This window comes from Hydra vulgaris, chromosome 14 (assembly GCF_038396675.1).
Source record: "Hydra vulgaris chromosome 14, alternate assembly HydraT2T_AEP".
Classification (NCBI taxonomy): domain Eukaryota; kingdom Metazoa; phylum Cnidaria; class Hydrozoa; order Anthoathecata; family Hydridae; genus Hydra; species Hydra vulgaris.
This window is the reverse complement of record NC_088933.1, coordinates 28,993,557-29,013,959: the sequence shown is the minus strand read 5'-3', so window position 1 is coordinate 29,013,959 and position 20,403 is coordinate 28,993,557. Positions and strand designations below refer to the sequence as shown.

The following is a 20,403-nucleotide window of genomic DNA, read 5'->3' as shown; positions in this document are numbered from 1 at the left end:
GAACTGCGAACTTCATTCTCAAACTCATTAATCATTCGAGAAATTTCTGGACCAGCCACCATCCACTTAAGAAGAGCAGTTTCGTTATGAAGTACATTGATTGCTCCTCCGTCACTCTTGATCAATTTGTTGTTCTGTTCATGAAGCTGGTCATCAGACATGGCAGAGAAGTCCGCGTTAGTTTTCCTACTTGTGAAGTAGCCCTTTTTGAATTCCTCAAACACATAAGGGTGTCGGACAGGTAGCTCTTCCAAGGTTTTGATGAAAACCGGCAACCAGCGAGAGTAATTAGTTAGATCAAGTGCGAAGAACCACGGAGCAATCTGCTTTAGCATTCGCACGTACTCCTCGAAGTTTGATTCGCGAATACTGCTCTAAAAATTCGCGAAACTCTCTAAACATATCTCTACGGAGAATACCAGCTGCCTGAGCAATGCAAATACTGTCCGACATATCGTTGAAGTTGCAAGCATCACGTATGGCATTACCCACATCTGGCTCAAAGCTTAAGATGACTTCTTTACCACACTTGTCTTCCCTCAAACCAGGAACTAAGGAAATTAAATCGTCCTTCAGTCTAGTTCGGTTGATAGACTCAGACTGAACTCCGAGACTCGACATACGATCTGCACAAAGTTTATTGATGCCAGACAGCTTAAAAACAGGGGATGATGTACCATATATAAACTTCTCTTCCATGTAACTAACCAATTCCGCAATGACAGAGCCATAAGTCAATCGATAGAGATTGTGTTTATCATTGCTAAAGGAGCGCTCATGACTGCGGGCTCTGTTGAGAAATCCCCTGTAACAGTCTTTATGATATTTGACTTCGAGTGCTATGAAATCTTGGTTTGCTATTTTGTTAAGTAGATTTGTGTCCTGCATTTCAATGGCTAGAGCATACACTTTTGGGCCAATTTCTTTTGTGCTTGCCTGTACTAAGGGGTTGCCTGTCACAGATTCACCATCACAAAACAAACAACAACTTTTTATGTCAACTGCTTTACATGAGGATCGCATGCACCTAGCAGAGCTCTGGGCGTTTTCAGAATCATCTTGCACATTTTGGTTTCTCTCAATGATTCTCTGCAGTTTCTGAGAGTCGTACTTGTTTCGGCAAAGCTTGTGGTACTTTGCCTTATTAACAATTAATGCGTGCAATAACTCCTTTCCATCACTTATTTTATCCAAGCGAATAGTTGGTGGCAAAGCTTCATGATTATCGAACTCGATCAAGTTTTCACTTAGAGTTTTATAACCTGGCTCTTTGGGAATTATAAGAGGTTCCGGTGAAACACGCTGACACAAAATGCACAATTCCCAATTGATATCACGCACAGGAACAAGTACCTCAGGAAATTGTGTGACATCAACAAGCTCTATTTTTCTTCTTTTACTGGTAGACATGATTGTTATTAAAACTGAAAGAAATGAAAAGCGCATCACGAAATAAGCATACAGAGTAATACAACATACAGAGCATACAAGTAAATACCTTAAAAAAATAATTTACATATATACAAATAATCTTGGTAATATTAATAATTATATTATTAATAGTAATAATAATAATAATAGTAATACAGTAATTACAATAAATAAAATAAATCAATATTACGTTTTATACAATAATCATTTATACATACATAGCTACAGTTACAAACAGTAAAAAATTGACAAAACGTAACAATTAACGATGACATAAAAACGACTACTACTAAAAAAATTATATAGATTTAGTAAATATGTTAATCATAATTGTTAAAATATGAAAACCATAATATATTGTACAATAACACAATAACACAATAAACAAAAAAAACAAAAACAGAAAAACACTGTGAAAAACAAAAACCAAAAAAAGGGATAAACATTACAAACAAAGCTACCGCTAAAAAAGTACAAAGCATAATAATGTAATCAAGCAAACTAGTAACAATAAATAATTCATAAAACATAGAAAGAAAAAAAGAAACACTTTATAAAACTAACATGATGGAGTAAATAACTAGCAAATGATTTTAATGATTAGCAACAAATAATAAGTAAAGCTATATGCACTACATATACTAAAAACTAAAGAAAAAAAAATATCATTACATAACGGAAAACATCATTGCATAGCTAAATAAAACTACCTTAAAATAAATCATAATATGAAATGAATAACTAACGAAATATGAAAAAAGTAAAAACAATATAAAATCTTGTTATGCCGAGTTTTCCCAAATTTTCGAATGTTTTCTTTCCTTTTTCATTCATTTTTAAACTTTTTTTTGTTTATTATTATTTTCGTTACTTTTGTAGTTTATTTTATATCCTTTCAAATAGTTCGTTCTTTTTTCTTCTTTTTAGATATTTCGTTTTTTCTTTATAATTGATTATATTTTTGAAAAATTAAAGCAAAATATCTCCTGATTTATTGATTTTTCTTTTTCTTTTTTCACTCTTTAAAAAATTATTTATAGTTGTTAATAAAAAGTGTCCACCGTTTGCGATGTCATTGCAAAGTTCAATCATTAACAACGTGCCATGTTTTTATTTATTCGTCCGTTATTCGTCCGAATTTGGTTATTACTACGACCGTGACGTAATATAGAGGCGTCAACAAGACACAAATCTTTCTTATCTTTAAAGACCAATTTAACCAATTTTATTCGCTTAACGGTTTGTGTCTCGATTGTTTTACATACAGGAATATATAAACTTAAGTTGTGCAAAAGGATTTGTTGGTGTCCGGCAGTGAAATATTGTTATGTAAAAAAGCATCAACCGACTGCACTACTAAAAAAAAATTTAACAAGAAACTAAAACTTACAAGAACAGAAAAATGCGCATGAGGCATAGTTGGATGGTAAGCCATTTCATAAGCTATTTTACCAAGTTTCTGTCAATATTGTTACACACAAACTAATCTTGAGTTTGTCGGTTTCCATCTTATAGAAATAGTAGATACAATTTCTTAAAAGGACATGAATGAGTCATAAAAAAAATTATCATAATTATTTTAAATATATGAAAATAACGAGGAGTTCCATGGAAAGAAGACAGTTTGATGACCTTATTTTATAGAGTCTTTATTGATGTAGTAAATAATTATTTTGTATTTAAAACTGAAAATGATTTTTATTTATAAAAAGTGAACTAATTCAAATTTTTAACATCTTTGTTTAAAACTAGAGTTTAAAATATAAAATGATTATAAAGTCTGGCTATTAACCTGTTTCTCTTTGTCGTTTGCTTTTGCTTCTTTGTTTTCATTTAGGTCTTCATTTGAAAATTGGATTGCATTTCTGTGGACAGCACTTTGTAAATGTTGAGAAGCGCCATCTTTTTTAATGTAGCATGTCCCATTTATGTATTGTAATGCGGCTGTTATCATTGCCCCTTTGGTATTTGCTAGGATATTCTCTTGATGAAGAGCATATACATTACAAAAGATTTTTACAATATATATAATTCCATTCTCTACAGCAGTTTCTGAACAAAAAACTTTGGAAAGATTCCACTTTTCAAATGTTTTCAAAGTGACTGTTTTTATTCAAAATGTTATCCATTTGATTATGTATTTTAAAAAAGTATAGAATGGTTGAATGATTTGTGGAAATCCTTAGTAAATATGAAACTCCTTATAAAGAAAGTTAATATGTTGTAAGGAAATGAAAATAAAGAGAAAACATTTTTATAAATAGGAAAAAATTGATTGTGCTAAATATTAGCATTTTTTTCTAAAGTATTTGTTTAAAATATATTTTTGTAAACCTTTCTATAAATATCATTGATAATAGTCAATTTTAGTTGAAATACTTGAGTAACAGAATCTGGACTATTATTTACAACCTAACCCGCAGTGCCGGGGTTCAGTGCAACCTAACCCGACAACATTGCGGGAGGGACACGTACCTCCTTCCCCGCCCAATAACCACTTTTTCTTTAGAGGCCCCTTTTTTTTAAGAAATTGACCTATAAATTGATAATTTTTTTTCATATAAGGGAGTGTGTCAAGACCCCCTCATACCCACTTCAAAAACCGCATCGTCTGCCTTGACCCACATATAAGTTTCAAGTCTCACGCCATTTTGGCTTGAAATTAAAAGAAATAAAGCGATGTTTTTTTTCTTTCTCTCTAATAGTAGTTACAAGTTTCAAATATTTATATAATATAATTATAGTTTCATACTACTTTACAGTTTTAATCAGTGCTTAAACAAAGCAAAATTTACTTCTAAAATTGGTAAATATTCAAAAAAAAAATTTAAACAACTAAATTCTCTAACATATCATTACCGACAGATCCAGCCAGGGGCAATTTTAGGAATGAAACGAGGAGAGTGAATCCTTCAAAAGTGCAGAATGCTTCAAAAAAAATATTTAAATATTAGTCGAATGTTAACTCCCCTCTTTTTATATGGGAAGGGGGGGGGACAACAAACCATTTCCCATACAACTCGTGAAATCGCACCTGGGTTTCAATAATTGATGATGAGGAAATATTTTAATAAACAGCTCATCATTAGTTCTTTCTTAAAGGGATGAAGAAAAAAGTAATTGTTTTAATATAATAAATAACTATATAAAAATATTTAACTATAATAAATAAACAAAAATCATTATATATAATATGAACATTACTTGTGAATGAAAGTTTATAAACTTATGAAATATACTTTTCGCAGGTAAAATGCGAGCTGCGTAATGCTTCTTAACAAGGCCCGTATGTATATATGTTTATATATATTATATATATATATATATATATATATATATATATATATATATATATATATATATATATATATATATATATATATATATATATATATATATATATATATGTATATGTATATATATATATTTATATCTATATTAGAGATATAAGATGCATCTCTTTCTCTTTTCTATAAGCACTATGATGATTGCTGCTCAAAGGAGTTATCATCTATAGTTTCATCAACTAAAACTCAATCTGGCTTGATTCGTCATTCAGCCAAATCTCATTCTTTTACTGTATCTGTCCCTACATGCTCTAAAAAATTTTAATCATCTAGTTTTTTCTACTTGCTTCAACGCTTTAGAATTCTCTCCCATCTTCATGTTTTCCTGACCCATACAACCTTTAACCTTTTAAGTCTTCTGTCAACAGTTTCCTTGTTCTATAACTGTATTCTTTTTTTCTAGTAACTCCCAACTTAATAATGGTTGCTTGAGACCTTGTTGGGAGTGCATCAATAAAATAAAAAAAAGTAAAACTAACAACTATAATTTATATTTGATTTGCGTATTTTTTAAACAATCATTCAATAATCAAAGTTGTTACTTTATTCATAATATTATAAAAACTTTATTTTTGTTGTTTATATGTTTATTTTTTGTGTTATAGTTCTAGTTAGTTTCTTTTTATTTTCTCTTACGTTTAGTTGCGATAAGTTAGTTCAGTGCATTTTTTAAATGTTCAAATTTTCATAACAATTTTTTAAATGTTCAAATTTTGTTAACAGCCACGGTCAAATTGTCAAAACAAAGAATTATTGCCAATGTGTTGGGACAAAAAATAAAGATCACTCTTGTTGGTTAAAACATATTAACAAATTAATAAATTCTGCATCTATTCTTAGCATAGGGCATAGTGTTTTTTTTTTTTTTTTTAAAAAAAAAAAAGATTTTTAAATGTTAAATAATTTTCTCCTCTTTAATTCTTTTTTCTTCTTCATTTGACAAAAGTTGGTAATGAATTTTGTCCTTTAAAATTCAATACCAACTACTACTAAATATTGTTTTAAATTATGCCTTATACTCCATTATGCCTCTATTTTCCCAATTGCATTTCACTAACAACAGAATTTGAAATTATTATAAAATATAGCAATTTTTGAGCGCATTAATTTAGCAGATTAAATCCATGTTTAAATCATGTTTCAGTTCCTGGAACTAATATGCTATCTAGATTACAAAAACCCAACAAAATTGTGTGGCAAAATTATTCACCAAATGCATTGAGATCATTATGTCTTGTATTTTTGTTAAGGGAAGCATAAACTAATTAAGATTTGCTACATTTTATTGTCTCAACTACTGATAATGAAGAATTGGATGCCAAAGTGTTTTCTGTTTGGTAAAAATTATATCAATCTAAAAATTTATATTCAAGGTACAATGAAGGGATTTAAACTCAAGCGACTCATCAGTGGACTAGGAGCTGCAGATGGTATACTTTGCAAAACAAAAACTACTGAATGGGCAAACATTATGAGTTTTTAAAGGATTTATGAGTTTTGAAAGATCAATCACCAGATATTATGAGTTTTGAAAGATCAATCACCAGAAGAAACATGGATGTTGAAACAAGGATGAACAACTAGTTAATGAGGATGGTATCATTCCTACTAAAACTAGAGATTTTGGCACATTAAAAGGACTGACTAAATAAATGAAACTACTTGTTTTTAAAACTATTATATTGGTATCATAGATTATAGACTTCAATTTAAAATATAGGATCACTTGGTGATCCTGTATTTTAAATTGTCTTATGCATTACCAATATGTAATGCATAAAACGGCATGCATTAAATACTAAAATAAAAGAACACACTTGATGCAATTAGATGTCCCAATTCTAGTAAGATAGGTAGGGCATCTATAACAGATTTTTTTTTTTTTAATTTTTTTTTACAATAGAAGATTTATACACTCCTATTTACAAAGATAGCATGTTACTATTACATTCTCAAATTAGTGAAATTTTTTGTTTCTTTCCAATGTAAAAATAAAATTGACAAATTTCAGGAATTATTTCATAATGTTATTCTTAATATTATTACAAATATGCTATAGGCACAAATCTGAACTGAAGAAGGTCAAGATGCAAGTTTTGTATATCCGTTGCTTGCAACAGATATACAAAACTATTTAAAGCTTTTCTCTCGTAAGATCTTGTAACATCTCGTAACTCTCTCGTAACATCTAGTGCAGCTTACAAATGCAATGAGACTTCTTTTGGAGAGATCTGATTTAAGTGTCTTAAAACAAACTATTCATTCGCATTTTACAAAGTTATGCCAAGATTGAGGTTCAAATGAGCACACAAGTAGATCTCATGGGTTTTGTTTTTTTTCAAAACCAAAGAGATATTTTGATGTTATTTTTAGAAACCTTATTATGATTAGTTATTAACATTATATGCTGTTTTTACTTTCAAATATTTTTACATTCAAATTTTACATTCATTTCAATTACATTTCATTTCACATACATTTCAAATTTTTTTACATTCAAATATTTCTTAGTATATCAAACCTCTAAAAAACTTTATTAGTAATTTCATCATAACATTAAAATCCAAATTTGACCAAATACTAGTTTTTGAGTACTAAATTTCTAATCAACAAACATTAAGAACCAGCCCCTTAAATTAATGAATTTTTTTCTTTTTATTAAGTATATCTAATTGTTTTGTTCCTTCTAAACAGTTTTTTAACTTTAAATATTTATCATAATGCACTAATTTTAAAAAAATGCCCAAATATGGTAGTTGGAATCCAGCCCACAAAGTTATTTAAATAATAAAAAATTATATTTTTCTATAACCAGCAAAAAAATTTCTTTTCAAAAAATCAATGAGTTTTACATACAGCTCAATTATTATTTATGATTCTATTTCCATAACTTTGCAATTTGGGCCGCTGTGCGCATATGGCTATTTCAATATGACATCATCAATGGCTTTCATGCACAGCTGAATCCACATTGATAATTGTATATAAACAGTGGAGGCTTCAGTACATAATAAGTGTTTGGACTCATATAATCTTTGTATGAAGGACATTTAATACAGTGGTCGGGGATTGGGAATTTGTGGTACATAATGACAATTTTTTTCTTTGTATCACTGCTAAGAAATTAAAGCTAAATTTCAAAGAATTAAAAGTTAAGATTTGACAGTTAAATGTGTTAACTTTATGCTATTGTCATTTACTGGAAAAATGCAACCCCTCATTTTTTTTTTTTTTTTTTTACAGTTATTTAATTATACAATAAATCCCATGATATACTAGTTATTTAGGTATTTAATATTTAAGTACAATTTTTTACTGTAAATGCTTTTTAAAAAAAAAATTTTTCTGGATAATTTTTAATACAGTTTGAAGTTACAAATCAGTAAAGTTTACTTATAAATATTATAATTACTTTTAGAGTTCTTTAATAATGTGTTTATAATAGATAGTTTATAATAGATAGTTTATAATAGATAGTTTATAATAGATAGTTTATAATAGATAGTTTATAATAGATAGTTTATAATAGATAATCTGTTGGGTTTTTTATTTGATGATTGTCAAATTTGTGAACTCTCCAGTTCCATTTGGTTTGTTAAATTTGTCAACTCTCTAGTTTTCATTTGTTTAGACCTTAATTGAAGCATACACTGTTGGAACCATTGGTGAGTAAAATTAATATATTTTTTAAATAAGTTTATCACTAAAAGGCTTTTTGTTTGAATAAAAATTTTTTGACAGTTTTTGGTAAAAAAACAATTTTTTTTTAATTTTTTTTCTTCTTCATTTGACAAAAGTTGGTATTGAATTTTGTCCTTTAAAATTCAATACCAACTACTACTAAATATTGTTTTAAATTATGCTTTATACTCCATTATGCCTCTATTTTCCCAATTGCATTTCACTAACAACAGAATTTGAAATTAATATAAAATATAGCAATTTTTGAGCGCATTAATTTAGCAGATTAAATCCATGTTTAAATCATGTTTCAGTTCCTGGAACTAATATGCTATCTAGATTACAAAAACCCAACAAAATTGTGTGGCAAAATTATTCACCAAATGCATTGAGATCATTATGTCTTGTATTTTTGTTAAGGGAAGCATAAACTAATTAAGATTTGCTACATTTTATTGTCTCAACTACTGATAATGAAGAATTAGATGCCAAAGTGTTTTCTGTATGGTAAAAACTATTTTTGAGACAAGTCTCAAAAGAAAAATCTCTTTTTTAGCGAGGCCAGGAGAGAACTCTCCTGGCTTTACTAATCACGAAAAAGTTCTATTGACTTTTTTTATGCCACATAGGTTTGGCTATAGTCAATTACTACATTATTACTATAGTGTGTGCTGTGACAGCTGTCTGATGTGAATGTGTGGCACCACTAGCTTTTTATGAATAATGCCAATTGATCAAACTCTGTTTTAATATTTTAGATATTTCAAAATAAACCAGCTACCAGCTGTTCTAGTTGTTGATATCTGTACCCCACATCCTAAATGTCATTTGTTATTTATATACTGAGATTTTAATCAATTTACTGTATTTCCTTTTGACTGAACTTTCAACCTACCTTATTTTTGATTGACAGTTATTTCTATTGAATCAAAAAACTACATCTGTTTAATATTTATTTTGTATATGAGTTTCAAGTTTGTATCTATAAAGCACAGTCTGAATATTCTCAAAAACTTGAGAAAGAGGTTCCTTTAAATTAAGATCGTCCTCGCCCAAACTAAACCCTCAGTCAACATAAGTACAATTTGTTGTGCATATAGCTATATCAGTAATAAAAAAGATTAAATATTGATATTATTGGTTAAGTGATAGTAATACTGATAATATTTATAACTTCTTTGCATTTTCTAGCTCTCTAAATTATAAATTAAGTTATAATCAATTTAAAACAAAAGTGGAGAAAATCTATAAAGAGTTTTCACAAAACTGTTGATATACAGACATTATTGTTAAGAAGACTGGAAAATCTCAGTTATAAGATTGAAGATTAAAAACATTTTAATAAACAACAGATGCAAATCATTGCTGCTATTTTTGAGTCTTTTGGGAGTGCCTAGATTGCAATACCTATAACTATAAGCTGCTAACTCTAAGTCAGACCCAATGTCTAAGCCAGACCCAGACCATAGACTAGATTCTAAATCTGAGCCTACAAAAAGTGTTTAATACCATCTTTAGGATGCTTTCAGCTGACTAGCAAGAAAAGATGCCATTGCCGCCCAGAGATTATTAGAGCAATAGTTTGGTTTTTCAGAGTTGCTGGTAAGATTATTAGCTTTCTGGCTTAGAAATTATGAGTTTCTTTATTGGCAGATGGCAGTCTATTTCTGGTAGTTGTTGTAAAGCATGGTGTCGTGATGTTTACATGATTTCATAAAGCACTAATTTCCATTCCATTTTAATTCCAATTTAAATTCCATTAAAATTTTCCATTAATTTGATTTTCAATAAAATTGCTAAAATGTTCAGCTGGCTCAAAAAATTCAAGATTAATATTAAACATACTGATGTAAACTTAGTCAAACAAATTTGCAGCTTTTATCAATGGAAAATTTCCTTGATAGTGTTTTTAATTTTACACCTTAACAAACTTTTTACCCAGCACAATCTTAATTGTGAAGGGCATGATGGGTAAAAATGATGGGTACACCACTAATATTTTAATTTTACACCTTAACAAACTTTTACCCAGCACAATCTTAATTGTGAAGGGCATGATGGGTAAAAATGATGGGTACACTTCTTTTGGTGTTACAAGCTGTTCTCTTACTATTACTAATATAGAAAACAAAAAACAAAAAAAACAAAAAAAGTTCATGTAAATTCAGGCTGTTTTGCTCTCTACAAGTGTGCTATCTTTTCTTACTACTTTATAAATCAAGACCCTTTCAGAAAATTGAGTGCACAATGACAAGCACAACAGCAGGTATAATAGACTCTGGTACAATCACATAAAAGAGCTTAATATGCTAGTAATAGTCAGTGAAGCTATGTTTTCAGCAGTGTTCATTATAAAACAAGTTTTTTTGACAGTTGCTGCGCATATGAAATATGAATAATCAAACTTATCAGTATATTGAAATACAACCATGATACACACCTGCAACATAAAAGAGCTTAATATGCTAGTAATAGCCAGTGAAGCTATGTTTTCAGCAGTGTTCATTATAAAACAAGTTTTTTTGACAGTTGCTGCGCATATGAAATATGAATAATCAAACTTATCAGTATATTGAAATACAGCCATGATACACACCTGCAGCGAGTGGCTCTACATTTCCATGCGTTAAGTGTTCACAGCCTATTTCAAAGTCTGAAATTTATTGGCTCCCCAGGTTGTATGCTTGAGGTTTTTCAATTACAAAAAACAGACTGAGTCTAGATCTGATATCTTATGGAAGCTTCTTCACCATAACTGGACAATTGACCAGTTTACTTTTAATTTTTATACAAAATTAGAGGTCCTGAAAAGTGGTTTAAAGGCCAATTTAAAAGAAAGGCAAATTAAAAGACAAAAAGTGGCCTGTCAAAAATGTCTTAGCATATGTGTATGTGCTCTTACACAACATAACTGTTTAGCTGATGCTAAAACAATTATGTTACTGGCGATTCTGATTATGCCATTAGTACCAACTGCTGCATTTTTAAATAAATGCAGTTAATTTAAATAAGGTGCAGTATTTAAATAATTCTGCAGATTACTTCAGTGAAAATGAAGTAATCTGCATGTTATAAGTAGCCATCTTGAGAGTCCTTAGAAGTTGCTGCTAGTAATTTGAATATCGTGATTGTAAAATATTTTTAAAACAAAACAACTTCTACTGATTCCACAAAATCTGCATGAAAATGGCTACAATCTTGATGGCAATGAGTATTATTATATGCCATTCAAATTGGTTATCTTGAGATTCTAAAGGTCTTTTTTCTTCTTTTTAGGGTACTCAAAGATTCACTACATAGCAAATAATCACTAGTTAGGCCCAAACTGGTCAAGCATGGATTGAAATCCACTTGTATTACAATTACCCACTCAATATCCATATTCTTCATTATAACACCTTGAGTATAGTTATGAATGGATCTGCAACTTGCTTTAGAAGCTGCTTTTGCCTTGTTGTAGCAGTTTGTGAGCTCTGGATATTTAGTTGCATTTCAAGTGGCTTAGGGTGCATTCATTTGACTTAATCCTTTCATAGCAATACCAATGTTGTTATCTGAGTGGTAACATTAAGCTCATAATAGCTGATAAGTGCTTCAGCTGACTTGGGTTTTTTTTTTTCTGGTTATGGGTATCATTATGAATATTAATTTTTGATTCCTTGTAAATGTACTCTGCTGCTGGAATGTTAATCAAATGTAATGATGTGTCTAGTAGAGGTTGTCTGATGAGATAACCGATTAAAGAGGGACAAACTTTAAGACAGTCATTTCTTAGATTTGTGAGAACCAATTTTATAGACATTTATTGTTGTGGTTACTATCATTATATTCATCACTCTCATCCCTATCAACCTTTAATTAAACTAAGATTGAAAAAAATGTCTAAAATCTCTGTCACTTCATCAAAAAATATTGGGTGTTAAAAATGGGGTGTTGAACACTGAATATAATCTTAGACTGCACATCTATCTAGGTAAAACTAAGTTTCCTGTAGTGTTTCACAATCTTAGTGGATATGATAAACACTTGACTAGTATGAGAATGTAGACTGCCATGTCTAATATATCGAAAACTTTTATCACTAAAAGAAAAAATTTATTAAAATTTGTTTTGAGAAAAAAATCAAAGATAATAACTAAAATTCTTGGTGATTATCATGATATTTTTCTCTAAACCAATGTGACTAATTTCAAACTAGAACAATACTTGTTGAATGTTGAGGGATGCCATGCTGAAAAAGATTAAAGCCTAACTAGACAGGCTTACAGATGTGTATCTATTCTTTGAGAGAAGGCTATGTTGTAGATTTTTAATGGTATCAAAGAGTTTTCACAAAGCCAAAAACTCAGACATGATAACTAGGTAATGATAACTTTAACTCCAACAGTTGGGATTTATTTTGACGCAAACAACCTCATGGTTGAGCTATGATGCAATCATCACTATTAGTAGTAAGTAAAACAAGTGAGTAAAATCTGCAATAAAAGATGTTCTATCGAGATGATCTATCTAGTATTCACTAGCTATTCACTAGCTCCTGAGACTATGAGAAATGGTTGAGTGACTATCAACAAAAATTTGTTGAAAATCAAGAGTGTAAGTATTTTGGTTGAAAATTGAGTGTAATGAGTAAAATTAGTTTCAAAGCTTTATAATAATGAATGTGTGATGATAAAGAATGTTTAACAAAAAACTGTGCAAAAAAAGTCAACTTAAAGATTTCTTTAAGCTTATAAATAATTAAGTCTTCAGAAAAACTTTAGAAAATCTACAAAAACACATATAAGTTTACCTCGTTTGCAAGTAGTTAAATTGCAAAGATAAGTTGCACGTTCATCATATTTGCACACCTAGTTGCACATATTAATCATATTAATCACAAAAAATATTTAAGGAGACCTGTTGGCAATGCCACAAAAACAATGCTAAGGTTAAATAAGCTCAAAATGCATTATGCAGACAGTTTGTAGTAACTCTAAGTATTTAATGTATGAGTTTTGGTATAAACAAATAATGGGTAAAGATGGTGATAGATTGCAATTGTTATATTCAGACACTAAGAGTTAACATTGCTTGAGCTTAAAACTAAAAATATCTGCATGCTTAAGAATACCTTAAAGATGCACTTAAGTCTTTGGCTAAAAAATTAAGTAAGTTAAAAGAGTTAGCAGAACTTTTTTAAAGAAAGATCTTAGGTATGAGTTATACAAGTAGTGTTTAGAGATTCTAAAAAATGAAGCATGCACAGGTTGTATTTTTGCATACATTAGGAGCCTTGTTCATTAAACAGAAATGTATGATCAGATAAAGTCAAAACTAACTCCTATTAACACCAAAAAATCTGTGAACCAGTTAGTGTGAATAATAAAGACCAATGGTTCTCGTAATAGGATGCAATAGAGTTTCATCTAGAATTGCCTTCAAGAAGTTGTGGCCATGTATTGCCATGTCTGTACATATGCAACCAAAAGTTGCATATGTACAGACGTGCAATATTTATTGTATTCTTGTTAATTAATGGTTTTGGCTTTTTGTAGTGGTTGGCCACAATGATAATTGTCACTTGTTGGTGCAGTAGGCATCTTGGTGATGTGGTCAGGGGGTGATAGATAACATTGCCAAACAGCCTATATCGTTAAACATTGATTGACAACCTTGACCAACCAACCAGAAATTTTTGTAGCTATAGCCAGTGTCTTGGTAGGGATAATCCGAGCCAATACTTATTTGAGCTATACTATGATGATAATAGTTTTTCACTCATGTAAATTATGTTTTAAAGTTGAATGAACCTCTAAAATGCACAAACAGGCAATTTATTACTTGTTACTGTTATAAAACTTTTTTAGTACATACTTTGTTCAAGTTGTAATTATGGAAATATAATAAAGTTGTTATTAAGATAACAATAGTAGTTATGGAAATATAATAAAGTTGTAGATAAAATAGATAAAATAGTATTAAGATAACAATATATATTACTAAAGTTTCCCTGATAAAATATAGGCTAAAATTTATAAATTGTAGAATAATTTTGTATAAATTTTTAGTGACGTTTTATGATCAGTTTATTGTATTGGAGGCTTTTGGCTTAACCATGGCTGTTGTGGTTGCACTGACAATATATACATTTCAATCAAAAAAAGATTTTAGCGCATGGGGTGCTGGGTAAGACATTCATTTTCTATTAAAAATTTATTGATTCTGTTAGTAACTGGTAAATAACTGTCAATAATTGAGCATATCTATATAGATATGCTCAGTTATTGTAAGTTTTTTTATAAATTTTTTTGTATATATATACATATACTTTTGCTGTAATAAATTTTTTTTTTTTATTATTTACCTCCTCAAGGCCGAGAAGGCCACTACAGATGAGGAGGCTACTTAATAGTGGTTATAGTCCTCTCTCAACTCTATAACTCCACTACAACTTTACACTACACCACTACCACTACTACTAATGTCTATCATATCTTGATTATATCTGGCCAAACCCAAACACTCAGTGAATCTATGTAAAGAGCCTTTGCTGATGGCTATTTCAGTATATCACTATCAATGACATTTCATACAAAGATATTACATGTATGTATTTATATATATACATATATTTATATACATATATATGTATATATATATATATATATATATATATATATATATATATATATATATATATATATATATATATATATATATGTTTATATATATAGAATGCGGTAGTGGTGTAGTGGTAGAGCCCTTGTTTCATAAGCGAGAGATTCCGAGTTCGATTCCCACCACATCCCTGGTAGTGCCGTGCTCAACTTGTTTCTCCGCGCAGCAGTCTTGTTCATTAAGGTTCGGATTTAAAGAGTTGAGAGAGGGTTATAACCACAAGTAGCCTCCTCATCTGTAGTGGCCTTCTCGGCCTTGGGGAGGTGAATTATAAAAAAATATATATATATATATATAAAAATTAGTAAAAAACACTTAAGTAACTTTTTTCTTTAACTTTAAGTTTCACCATTGCTGGATCATCAGGAAGAGTTACTAAATCTCAAAAAAAATTCAATTTAGAGAAAAAAATATTTTACAGGAAGTTATAAATTATTATAACTAAAAATAAAAATAAATTTTTTTTTTAATAACTATATTTTTTTGGTTAACGGGAAGTACAGAAAGTAATTATTAAATAAATTTCTTTGGAATGGGGATAATTTAATTTGGTCATTTTTTTAAATAATTTTTTAAGAGGTATTCATTTTCGTGCCTACATTTAGAAATTAATTCAGATTTTTTATTTAATACATTTTCCTGATTTAAATGAGTAATTATTTCAAATTTTTCTTGCAAACATAGCATACATTTTTTGGAAATGTTATTATAGGCAGGGGCAGATTTTAGAATAGACCATTGTAAATTAAAATTTTTCTTTTTTTCTTTTAAATCCCAAATATATTTTGACAGAATAGTCTCTTTTGAATATTTTTTGTGGTTAAACGATTGTTTGTGGTTGGCATAACATTTTTTCCATTCCCCCTCGGTTAAGCCAATATATTGTTTATCAGGGTTATTTTGCGAGGAAACAATGCACTTGTAAATTACATTTTTCGAAACGGCATTTTCCATTTAGAGGTCAATCTATTTTTTGTTTACAATTACAATAATCAGTGTTTTTTTCTTTTATATGTTCATTTTTATTAATTAACACGTAGTTGTGGCCTTTTTATAATTCTTTTTAAATTTTTTGTACAACTTACTTTAATGGTATTTCTGTTAAAAATCTTATGTAATTTATCAGAGGGAGGGAAGTGTTTGTCTACTAATTTTAGAAAAATTTTACCTATATTTGTTGAAACATGTTTGCTGTATGGGGGTTGAATCAAATTATGTTTCTATTTCTATTACGCTTTTTTGCAATTTTCTTTTCAAATTTTAGCTCAAAATTTTGAAAGCCACTTTTTTTAAGGGCATCTTCATAAATGCGTTTAGAGGAGTTAAAAATATTTTCATTAGAAGAGTTTTGGTTTAGCCTATTGTTAATTGAAATTGGAATTTGTTTTAGAATTTGAGAGGGATGGTTCGAACTCACATTAATATACAATAATTCGTCATTAGGCTTTTTGTAGGTTAAATGTGACATCAAGTAAACTCACTATTTTTAAATTTATGTTTATTTCAATTTGGAAGCCAATATTTTTAAAAACTCTAATAATATCTTTTCTAATTTTATCGAGTTGTGGCGCTGATTTTTTATGCATTATTATTAAACCGTCGTCGAGATAAAGACCTAATTGATTAATTTGAATTATTTTAGCTAGGGTATTTAAAATATATAAACCTACAAATTTGCAAATTTCTACTCCGTCGATCCGTCTGATGATCCATCAATGGGGAAACTTAAAGTTGAAGAAAAAAGTTAGATAAGTGTTTTTTACTAATTTATTATTGCTCTGTTCTTTAAGAACATTGAGCACTCTATTTGTAAAATACACTAACATAATTTACATATATTGTTTGGTAATAAAATTGTTTATCTTTCTTATTGTTTGGTAATAAAATTGGTAAAAATAAATTTTTTAGCAATTTTATTACCAAACAATAAGAAAGTTGTTGTATTGTTAAACTTGTTTCTGATCCTAGTCAGTGCTCAGTTTCTCCACATTTACCCTTAGGTGCTTCTGATCATGGTTTGATCTCTCTAAAACTTTTATCTTTGTTGTTTTTATTCTTCTTCATCATCAGAATCCCCCTATCATTGTACCTCTTACAACTTCCTTAAAGCTGACTGGAACTCTTTCCGTGATTGTCTTTGTGATGGCCCTTGGGTAGAAATCTTTTGTCTTCCTGCAGATAAATGTGCTTCTCACATAACTTCTTGGTTTCAGGCTGACATGGAGTATTTCATTCCCTCTCGAAGATTCCAAGTTAAATCTCACTCTTCTCCTTGGTTTATCTCACATTGTGCTGCTGAAATTTTCAATCGAAACCATTACTTCCATATCTATCAGCAAAGCAATTCTCCAGAAAACAGACGTCTATTTACTATTTCTAGAAACCATTGTAAGAAGGTTTTGTGTAACACAAAAGTTGGCTATTATCAGGTCATGAAATCTCGTATTTCATCACAAATATTAGGTTCTCGTGATTTCTGGAGAATCTTTAACAGTATCAATAATAAGGGCAAATCTGTTATTCTACCTCTCTTGTAAGGTCAGACTTTGTCACCTCACCTAAAGACAAAGCTAAATTGTTTGCTAAGTTTCATCAATATCATCTCTTGATTCCACTAGTTGTGTTTTACCTGATATAGCCATCAAACCGGTTGATCCATTGCTTGACATTCGAATTACTTCACTATAATTCACTATAATTGAAAATAATTTACTCCAGCTTCTGTATCTAAAGTGATTTCCTGCTTAGAATCTTCTACAGCTTGTGGTTCGGACAACATACCTGTTGTAGTCTTGTAGAAGTGTTCTCCAGAGCTGTTATCTATACTTTCAAAACTAGTTAATAAGTGCTTATCAGAGTCTTGTTTTACGACATGCTGTAAAGCAGCATCTGTATGGATTTCGATCTTCTCGTTCTACAGCTGATTTGCTAACAGTAATAACTGATAGGTTTCATCGTGCATTAGATAGAGGTGGAGAGGTTAAGGCTCTTGCTCTTGACATTTCGAAAACTTTTGATAAAGTTTGGCATGCTGGCCTTTTCCATATGCTTTCTTCTTACAGTTTATCAGGTAAGTTCTTTAAGATTATTGAATCGTTTCTTTCCAATCGTAGTATAAAAGTTGCCCTTGATGGACAGCACCCTTCTTCATATCCTGTAGCTTCAGGGGTTCCTCAAGATTCTATTCTTGGCCCTATACTATTTTTAATTTACATTAACAATCTAAACTGCACTGCTCTAAAGAGCTGGCATCACTTGTGCCATCTATTAAAATTCATTCTCGTGTTACTTGTCTTTCAATTAAGTCTCATCCTTTTTCGGTGACTATTTCTAAGTGCACTGAAAACTCTTATTCGTCTAGTTTTTTTCCTCGAACACCAGTTCTTTGGAATTCGCTTCCTTCATCTTGCTTTTCTAATTCATATAATTTGCAATCTTTTAAGTTGTCTATCCATCATTATCTTGCTCTATAAACTTCATCTTTTCTCTTCCAGTAACTTCCAACTCTAATAGTGGTTGCTTGTTGGAAGTGAAGATGTTGAAAAAAAAAACAAAAGAAAAAAAAACTTTAGTGTGGTATCTTTGGAGTGTACAGCATGAATACAATACTCAAATTCTTTCATTGAAACATTTTTCACACTTTTATTAAGTAATAGTGTATATTTAATATCTATACTTTAGCATTGAAGAAAAAAAATTGCTTTAATGCCAACTAATATCTCCTATTAGTTGAGGTTTGACTTAACAGGTATTTATTTTAGTCAGTTTGTTAAGATGAATCATTTTCCTTGAAGTTCCTTGAAGTTTCGAGTTATCAGAAATTAACTGTATATATATACTCTCGGTTAGTTGTCTTTAGTTTTCCCATAAAATGTCAACTATGTTTTATTAAAAAAAAGATTATTTTAAAAGACCAAAAAAAGTTTAAAAACTTTAAAAAGTTTTTAAAAGCAGTACTCCCTGCAATTTTACCTATTTGTCATTCAGTGTTGCAGCACTCCTTGCATGTTTCACCTACTTATCAGTTTATTTAGCATCTTTCATCAATTTAGCATTAACTTATGACATGTTTTACCTATATATATATATATATATATATATATATATATATATATATATATATATATATATATATATATATATATATATATATATATATATATATATATATATGTATATGTATATATATATGAGTATGGTAGCAGTCAAAACCTCTTCTTATATGAATCTAATAGGCTGGGTTGACTTGGCTGCCTGACTTTAATATTTTTATGGCAGTTTTTTCGGCATTTGTGTGAACTTAATTTATTGAAACTATAATTTATAAACAATTTTTATATCATTTGCTGCAGTCAAAAAGTGCAAAAAAGTAAGAATGGCTAGGTTTTTTTTTATTGTTTGAATAAACGTGACCATATTCCATTGTCACTTTTACTCAAACAATAAAAAAACAACCTTAAAAAGAGTTAAAATAACCATTGTTTGCTTACATAGTTAATAGCCTCTAAAATAGTATAAGAAGAGCTAAAGGCAGAGACAGAACTTAGGCACTTACTAGAATTCATTAGCTGAATGTTTGGTTTTGGGCTAGCATTTTATGTATAAAGAACACAAATATTTGTGAGAAAAATTCTTACAATTGTATTTTCTTTTGCTGCAATAAATCTGTAAAAAGTATGCATTTTAATCATGAAAGTGAAGAAAATGTATATTTTATCTGTTATTATATTTTAGATTATTTGCAATGCTTTGGATAATTGTTTTAGCTGGTTTTTTGCAGGTTTTTTTTTTTTAAATTAGATTTTAACAATAATTATTTTTATGTTTTGATTTATTTGTTTGTTTAGTTTTATACATTTTTACTATCAGTTAATTATTTTTAATTAGATTTTCATACTTTATCAGTTATTTTATTTTAATTAGATTTTCATACGTAATGAGATGTTTGAATTGATTCTTGCTGTGGCTGGTGCAATTCTCTTTGCTGGGTTTATTGTTTTTGATACACATATGATGATTCATAAGTTATCACCAGAAGAGTATATTCTTGCTGCAATTAATTTGTATCTGGATATTATTAACTTATTCCTTGAAATTCTCAAAATTCTTAATGCAGCAAAAAGAAACTAACTATGTATTTACTCTGTGGGATTTTAAAACATTTTTGTAAAATTTATGTTTAGTGAGTATAAGGAAAAGTTTGAAACAAAATATATTTAAATGCTTTTGGTTTATTTTATGTTCATTTTTTTAATATATTTAATTTATTTATTAATACTAAATA

The 20,403-nt window shown here is 29.3% G+C and overlaps 2 protein-coding genes across 2 annotated transcripts in view; one reads left to right on the top strand and one right to left on the bottom strand.

Annotated features, from left to right (window-relative positions):
* LOC100202243 (protein lifeguard 4) overlaps positions 1-20,353 on the top strand; it is a 34,044-nt gene extending 13,691 nt beyond the window's left edge. The window contains exons 4-7 of the mRNA XM_065818509.1: positions 8,410-8,443; positions 14,510-14,627; positions 19,854-19,899; positions 20,043-20,353. Of these exons, the coding sequence (XP_065674581.1) occupies positions 8,410-8,443; positions 14,510-14,627; positions 19,854-19,899; positions 20,043-20,249 (405 nt within the window). The 3' untranslated portion in view covers positions 20,250-20,353. The remainder of the gene's footprint in view (positions 1-8,409; positions 8,444-14,509; positions 14,628-19,853; positions 19,900-20,042) is intronic.
* On the bottom strand, positions 298-2,615 carry LOC136090490 (uncharacterized). The gene is made up of 2 exons (XM_065817190.1): positions 2,142-2,615; positions 298-1,424 (listed from the first exon to the last, which is right to left on the bottom strand). The coding sequence occupies exon 2, from the start codon at positions 1,408-1,410 to the stop codon at positions 298-300; it is 1,113 nt and encodes a 370-aa protein (XP_065673262.1). The 5' UTR covers positions 1,411-1,424; positions 2,142-2,615.
* Positions 20,354-20,403: the final 50 nt, after the last annotated feature.

Bases quoted from the DNA above. Each gene is read 5' to 3' on its own strand.
- LOC136090490 (XM_065817190.1), bottom strand. From the start codon at position 1,410: ATGTCTACCAGTAAAAGAAGAAAAATAGAGCTTGTTGATGTCACACAA.